An 8,305-nucleotide genomic window follows, 5' to 3' on the forward strand; every position below is an offset into this window, starting at 1 on the left:
AGGTCAACACACACACACACTTTAAATTAGATTTATTTAGAGGAGAGGTTAGTTATGTTTGGCTGTAACTGCAAAATTGTCTTGGTAAAAGAGGAACCGTTTCTTGGTGTCTCGGCAAGAAAGAGGAACAAGACAAGAACTGAAAGGTAGACAGGAAGGGCTAGTCATGAAAATAGAAGATGATTTTCTAGGTGAAAAGTCATGATGATGTTGATCTGATCTATGTATAAAATGTATCTGTGACGCATGAAGGGGCGTCAGTAAACAAACCCTGATGCTATAAAATATCTGTTCATGCTTTGATTAAGTCGAAGACTACTTCCTGTCTGCGTACAGAGTTGTCTTCCCACGCGTGTATTCATTAAAATCATCGTTTGACTTCACCCGGCCGGATCGGTGTGGTTATTCTTCGATCACCTCTTGTACCCTTCCTCAATATTGAATCTTAACATTTGGGGGCTTCGTCCGGTTATTGAGGAGGGAGAGTTGGAGGTTTGGACGGAGAAATCCGGGGTCTTGGGTGGTCTGACGGGCAGACATGAATTCCAGTGGTCTAAGTGAGTGGGCATAAGCCGGCTTATCCAAAAGGTAAGGCACTACCTGTTGAATTATTTCCAAAGTGTGCCAAATTGGAAATGATAAAATTTAAGTCTACTCACTGAAGTTACTGGTGGATGTCTGTTTTGATTTTGATGAGAATCTCATGACAGTACTGAGGATTTAAAGCAGTTGGACTGCTGGAAATGATTTTAGTAGGTTAGGGAATTTGGTTATTTTTTGGTTATAAGGTTGGACCTGCTTCAGTCTTACACTTTGTTGGGTGTTTTATTGTTGTTTCAAAGTATTATAAATTATTCTAGAACGCCAGTTGGACTGGTAGGAAGCGCAGTGCTCAGAGGTAACGCTTGCCAATGTCAAGGACGCTTAGACATTGTCCTCGAAGAGGGATAGTCAGTTGGTCACTGTGGAGTTTGGGGCACTCCAGAATAACTAGGAGTTAGAATCTCCTTACCGTTTGGAACGGTATCTGCGCTTTTTTGGGCAGCAAAGGTTGGACCTTGGGTGTTGGACACTTTTAAATTGAGTTAGGGACTTTAGAGATGAGGCCAGAAACTGTTGGACAGATACTGGTTAATTGATTACAAAAAAGTTGGACTTTTATCGGTTAGACCGTTAACTTAAATTTTTCGAAATTCGGTAGGTGTTAAAAGGCAGAAAATCTGTGCAGTTGTAAATATAAGACGTCTTTGTGAATATAAAATAATAGATCTCTGTGTGAAAGGAGTCTGAGGCAATGCTGCTGCTATTCTTAGATGAAGAGTGTGTGTGCATGCAAATGAGGCAGCTGATGCAGAGCGCATGAGAGGACTATGCTTTCGGTTTTGTGTGTCATTCAGCTCTATAACTATTGTTTGCAAATGTGGATAAATGTCTGCAATTAAAATGCTGGCTTAGTAAATAATAACATTGTAAATATATGAATGGTGACAGCGTTTCAAAATAGAATATAAGAATTGTTTGTGTTTAAAACCAACGTTTAGGTAAAGAAGATTTAAGGTGGATTTGAAGGCATAAACAAAAAATAAAAGGGTTACAGTCTGCAAGGGTTGTTAATACATGAGCTGACTGGATGCAGAGTAAGTGGAGTGGTCATCCTGAGAGGATTGAATGATGCTCTAACTCTGTGGTCAAGTCAGACATAGGCTTTAAGCAACCATGAGCCACTAATAAGCGTGACAAACTAATGAGTATGTGTAAATTGAACTTGTTAGATAGCTTTGATAGGAGTAACTCAATGAGCACGCAATAAAGTGGACCTGTTAGAACCTGTTTGACATTTGTCGCTTTAACAGTAAATGATTGTGTTGTGTCTCATGCACTAAACAGTCCCATTTAATACTGTAAAATCGTTGTTTAAATAGAATAAGCAAACATGCCTGTGATTTATTTTGCAACCTGTAACATACAAATTGCAGAGGAAGAGGGTCGACTAGAGGTGACCTGTAAATGTCACATAGTGACTGAGGAAGGTGTTTCACCTTATGAGATGACAGTGTGGTCCGAGATTGAGCTGCATGAGCTAAATGCCTATATACAACGTTGTCTATTTCTATTTCAAGGCTTAAAGGAGATGACTGAGCATGAAAATGATCCAAATTGGGAGCCCACAGAGGCCGCCCACTTTGCTCAGGTTATGGTAGAGTCGGTACTAGACGGTTTTGATTCTGATATGCTTGCTTGGGAAATAATGTAATTATCTGTGGAGATGTCTCCAAGCGATCAGTAGATTTAAAGGAGACAAATGTGCTTGAGAGTGCGTGGTTGAAATTGTATGTGTGCGTGTGCGTTTGATATGTGGGAGCCTTCTCGGGCAGCGATTTTTTTGTTAAACCTGTGGCAGGCTGTGCAACATGGAGAAAGCTTTGACATAATGTCATAAAGGTGATTTCTTGGTTTTAGACTTATTAGTACGGGACAAGTTGAGGGACCCTTGAGGGTGTGTTGCTGTAAAGTATATAAGGGACGCGCAGCGCCGTTAATGGGTTTAAAATAAATGAAAAAACACTAATCCGAGGGACTATTGGAGAGGTAAGTATACGGAGGTGAGCGCGTTGCGCATAAGGGTTGCTGGTGTCATATATCAACACTTTGAGGGCGAATACTTTTGATTGAGTGTCAACGCTTGAGAACGCGAGGACAGCGTCTAAAGTGCTGGGTTAAACTTTGTGTATCACCGAGCAGGGGAAGAGGAGCCAGTGGTTGCGAGAACAGCGAGACGAAGACTGAAACCGAAAGTTAAGCGTGTCTGGGTGACCTAGACCAAGAAGGTGGAGTCGACCAACGCCATTGGAAGAGGTAAGTCTGTGTTTCAGAGAATGGCTGACAGCTCGGGTGCGACACCTAGTAGGAAAAGGGGATGCAAACCTCTGAAGGATCAGCTCGAACAGCTTAAGAAAGCTGTTCGCTTGGCTTCCCCTGGAGTATTAAAATCAGCAGAGAAAGAGTGCCAAGCGATGGAGGTTGAGGTAAGTAAACCTATTATATCCCAACAGAAAGGGTTGGGTGATAAAATACCTCTGAGCTTGGTGTTAAAAACTGAAGGAGAAGTGTATGGACAAATGCATGAGGCCCTACGTGCGTCCATAGAGGCATTAACGGCATTGGAGGTTATAAAGCAGAGAGTAATGCAGGGAGGGCCAGAAGAGGAGAATGAAGACCGTGCGACGTCATCAGAAGAAGAAGACGATGAGGAGGACGAAGATGGAGGAGCTGAACCCCAACCAAGTACAAGCCTAATTTTGAGGAAAAGAAGTGTGAAGAGAGACCAAGCACAGAGACAGCCCACATTTAAGAGCTCAAAGGGGAAAGGAAAGTTGAGGAAGAGTAGAAGAGTGAGTTTTGAACAAGGAGCTCCTGACCCTGGTTTAAGTCTGCCTCTAATAGCAGGTCCAAAGAACGAACCAGTTTATCGCGCCTATAAGGTGAGAGATTTGGAAGCATTGGTTAAACAACTTCCACCAATAACCAAGGGAGAACATTGGGAAGGAGAAGAATTAGCGCTGGGCGACTTTCGCACTTTGGCCGGACTTGTATGCTGGGTGGTGGGTTAGCAGATGTAGAGCAGATAGCTCAAACAACCAGATATGCAAATGACCTGAAATATCATGAGGTGCAGAGTGACTTAGCAGATGCAGTTCGGGAGAAGGACCCAACTCCTAACTTTGGAGCCATTCCAAAAATTATTTGGGATCCTAAAAACACACCCAGAGAGTGTTTAGCTAAAGCAAAGGAACAATGGTTGTTAGGAACAGGAATACATCCGGGGAAGGAGGGTGAAAGTAGAGCGTGGTTTCGTTCGGCAGTGCTGGCAGGGCTGCCCAACCAGGTTGCAGTTGACTTGGAAAAGAACCCAGATTTTGCCGTTGCAGACTCGGTGCAGTGGGAGAGACATGTGACCCACAGACTTCAGCAGGAACAGGATTTGGCAAACAAACAAAAGAAAGAGTTGGAGGAGGCACAGGCGCAGCTGGTAAAGATACAGCTGACGGAGGCGAGAAACAAGGCAGGTGATAGAAAGAAAGAGGATAAAGAGAGCGCAAGGAAAATAATGGTGGCAAGGTCTCAGCCCGATCCTGTGCCTGACTGGTCAGATCAGGATCCGGGTCTCTACCCTGATGATCGTTGGCCCGCCAATGCACCAAGGCAGCGTCAACCCGTAGGGAATTGGGGGACCGGTGGACCGCAGAGAGGGCGTGGTGGATCCGTGAGGGGAGGACAAAGGGCTCGGAATCCGGGGAATCCTGGCAGTGTGTCTTGGACTGGCTGTTACAGCTGTGGAGCAGAAGGACACTGGTCCCGAGAATGCCCTGAATCGCAGCGAAATTATCAGAGGCGAGGCTATCAACCCCAGGCACGAGGAGGCCCAAGACAAAGAGTTGCTTACAGGGGAGCACATCAAGCTCCAAACCCGAATGCAGCACCAGCCCCCCAGTACCCAGTAGCCGACTGGGGCTGGGAGGGGGAGCAATACTGATGGAGCCCGGAGAAACTGAACAGCGTGGGGACGGCAGAACCTATGCGGTCAATGATGATGATCCAGCATTGACAAAGCTGGGAAAACAGACTTTGAAGCACCAATATGTGGTGTCCTCACAGGTGCCTGGAAAATCTCATGGGCAGGGACCTGCTTGTGAAACTGGGATCACCTTCAAAGACTCAATATTTAGTCCAGAACTCTGAACAACCCACTGCCGAAATCTACTGGGGGAGGCTAGTGGAAGAAGGCATTCTGTGACATTATCAGCTGTGGAAACCCTGGATAATGAGCCTGGCCGTCTATTCCCCCCCGCGAGATCCTTTCCACGTTACACTCTTTTATGATAGGGAAGATAATGATATCTATCGGGAACAGTTCCAGTCTGATCTTGAGGGACAGACGTGGAATGTGCAAACACATAACATTTATGTTGGACCAGAAGGTGTGGCCGCGGCTGTGAAATTTACTGATGAACAACTGCCTTGGTACAATGTGGGAGAGGATTCAGCCCCTCACATTACATTGGCGGTCCACGAGGGTCATGGGCCAAGAGATCTGGGACCAATGGTCAAGCGGGCGCTGGACAACGCATGCTGGCAAGGCACCCAAATTCCAAATGTCTGGTATGCACCAAAATGTAAAATATATCGCATAACTTGTTTGTCCAACGATGCAGTGATCTTAGAACATAAAGAAATCTCCAGAATACATGGCAGGGAAAGAATGGATCATCCTGATGCAGTAGCTGAGCTCTCAAAATTGCCTGGTACTTTGTGGTCCGCAGGGCCCACAAATGTAGGTCTAGCTAACTGTTCGCCTGTCCTGTTCCGGCTGAAGTCTGACATACCATTTAACAGACCATAATAGAAGCACAAAACTGAAGACCAAAAGTGGTTCACATGTATTGACCTAGCTAATGCATTCTTTTGTCTCCCACTGCACGAGTCACTCAGAGACATTTTCTCATTTACATACAGAGGCCGCAAATTTAGGTACACACGCCTACCACAAGGCTTTGCACTCTCACCAGGAATTTTTAATCAGGTGTTGAAAGAGGCATTGTCCCCATGTCAACTGCCAGGGGGCTGTACATTAATAGAGTATGTTGATGATCTTCTTATTGCAGCCCCGTCAGCAGCGGCCTGTACGGCAGCATCGCTCGTGGTGTTGAACAGATTGGCGGAGTGTGGCTTCAAAGTGAGCAAAGAAAAACTGCAGTTGGTCCGGCCAGAGGTAAACATTCCTGGGCCGGGTGATCGCACACAGATCAGTGGGGTTAATGAACACACACAGAGACCAAATTCTGACACATCCAAAACCAAGAACTGTGAAGGAGTTGCTTTCCTTTCTTGGCTTGACAGGTTACAGCAGGCAGTTCATTCCGAACTATGCGGGTAAAACGGCCCCTTTAAGGGACCTGATCAAGAAAGTTGGTGTTCGAAATCTGAAGGCTGAATTGCCTTGGACGCCGGACACAGAGACAGCGTTCATTTCACTAAAACAGGATTTGTCAAGAGCCACAGATCTGGCCACACCTAACTATGATGAGGCATTTTATCTTGATGTTTCAGAAACAAAGGGAGTTGTGAATGGTGTGTTGTTTCAGAAAAAAGGGGGAGGTAGGGATGTACTTATGTATGTCAGCATAAGATTAAATTCAACAGAAGCAAGGCATCCCACATGCACACAACACGCAGCAGGAGTAGCAAAGATAATTCAGAAAACAGCACATATAGTGAGGGAACACCCACTGAAAGTGCTTACTACACACAGGGTAGTGGCCTATGTGAACTCACAGGCATTCACAATGATTCCACTGACGCAACAAAGGTTCAGCAAAATTTTAGAGGCGCCAAATCTGATATTCACACATGAAGGAATAAATATGGCAGGCCTAATGGGGTCAGGAGAACCACATGACTGTATTAAGAAAGCCCAGGTTGAAGGAAAAATCGAGGGACAACAGTCGGCCCAGAGAGCTGAAGTGATAGCCCTAACTCGAGCCCTGAGGTTGGCTAAAAACATGAGAGTGAACATCTACACTGACTCAGCATATGCGTTTGGAGCAGCTCATGTGGAACTGGCTCAGTGGAAGGGAGCCGGGTTCAGAACGGCCACTAATGCACCCATCTGTCACAAAAAGGCCCTGGAGGACCCAGACGAGGTAAGTATTATAAAATGCAAAGGCCACTCACAAGCAGACAGTATGGTGGCAAGAGGAAATCAGAAAGCTGACGAAGCCGCAAAGGAAGCAGCGGGCTACAAAGGACAGAGACAACTGGTGCAGGTAACCCCAGAAGAGGAGGTTAGCACTAACAGCATGGAAGAAGTTAGACAGGCTCAGGAGGAGACATCCCCAGAGGAAAAGGGGGTGTGGGAAAACAAAGGAGCCTGGCAAGATGGCGGTTTGTGGAGGGGGCCAGATGGGCGTCCCGCTTTAACGGCCAAAATGGCGGAACAAAAGGTGAATGAGGCTCACGGGCTTGGTCACGTGGGAGTGAAACAGATGGAGAGAAATTTGTGCCGATGGTGGCATCCTGATTTGAGAAGGATGATACTGGAAAAGGCCAGAACGTGCCTAATTTGTGGGGCACACAACCCAAAGCCAGCAGTAAAACCTGAAGCTGGTAAGTTTCTCATGCCAGAAAGGCCAGGAGAAGAGGTCGTGATTGATTATACCGACATGATTGATACAGGCCCAGGTGGGGTGAGGTATTTGTTGGTGTGTGTGGATGTTTTGACTGGATGGCCCGAAGCATGGGCGACCAAATGTGAAGACGCGAAAAGCGTGATTAAGTGCTTAATCAATCATTATATTCCAAGGCATGGGTTTCCCAAGAGAATTAGATCAGACAATGGTACTCACTTCAAGAATAAAGATTTGCAAGAGGTAGAGAGGATGTTGGGAGTGCAACATAAGTTCGGGATGGTCTTTCATCCTCAATCTCAAGGAAAGGTAGAGAGGATGAACCTAAATTTGAAAAACAAGTTGGCTAAAATTTGTGCGCAGACAGGGCTAAATTGGGTCGCAGCCCTGCCCATTGCTTTGATGACCATAAGATGTTTATGATGATGTTAACTTTGTATTTCAGGTGCAGTTATAACTATTTTATACATATTGCATTTTGTGCTTTTAAAGGAGTTGTGGCTCAAATTTGTCTCTGGAGGGTCACGAGCCTTTGGCTAGCGCTATGATTAGCCAATCTACTGTGAGGATAATATGAGTTCATGAAGGATTGCACACGCTTACAGACACAGAGTTAAGAAACACACATGACAGTATTGATTCCAGGCAAAAGGCCCTAAATTCATTTAGCTTTTAACTGAACTTAAAGAAGGACCAAAGAGGAAGGAAAGCATATATTTTGGTTAAGTCTGATACATTAGAATTAGAAGGTATTGTTACATTAAGGGAGCAAAATGAAATAAAAAGGTTATACCAAAACAGGTGATAACATAAGAAATGTGAGGTTTTAAAATGAAGTTAGTGTTAACACATAGGAGTTGTTTCAAGGCAGCATTTAGCTATGATGTAATGTATACAGGAGTAATTGCTTATATGCTTAAACTTAATTGATTAAAGTGGTTGTTTTCTTTTGGAGTAGATTAACTTGCAGCAGCGACAGCTTGTGCACAGGATGTTGATGATCAGATAAGGGGAAGTAGAGCGAGCAACTGGACGTGAAACCAGCGCTTAAAAGAATTTTAAAGTGATGAGTAACGTTGAAGAGTATACATAAATACAAGTCAATAAGTTAAGAAGATAAT

At 44.9% G+C, this 8,305-nt stretch overlaps 1 protein-coding gene across 1 annotated transcript; it reads left to right on the forward strand.

Moving 5' to 3' along the window:
* The first annotated feature begins 6,414 nt into the window (after positions 1-6,414).
* On the forward strand, positions 6,415-7,643 carry LOC113009956 (uncharacterized). Its single transcript, XM_026148660.1, has 2 exons — positions 6,415-7,427; positions 7,494-7,643. Exons 1-2 carry the CDS (start codon positions 6,423-6,425, stop codon positions 7,605-7,607), a joined length of 1,119 nt encoding a protein of 372 aa, XP_026004445.1. The 5' UTR covers positions 6,415-6,422; the 3' UTR covers positions 7,608-7,643.
* The last annotated feature ends 662 nt before the right edge of the window (positions 7,644-8,305 follow it).

This window comes from Astatotilapia calliptera, chromosome 18, assembly GCF_900246225.1.
Source record: "Astatotilapia calliptera chromosome 18, fAstCal1.2, whole genome shotgun sequence".
NCBI classification, from domain to species: domain Eukaryota; kingdom Metazoa; phylum Chordata; class Actinopteri; order Cichliformes; family Cichlidae; genus Astatotilapia; species Astatotilapia calliptera.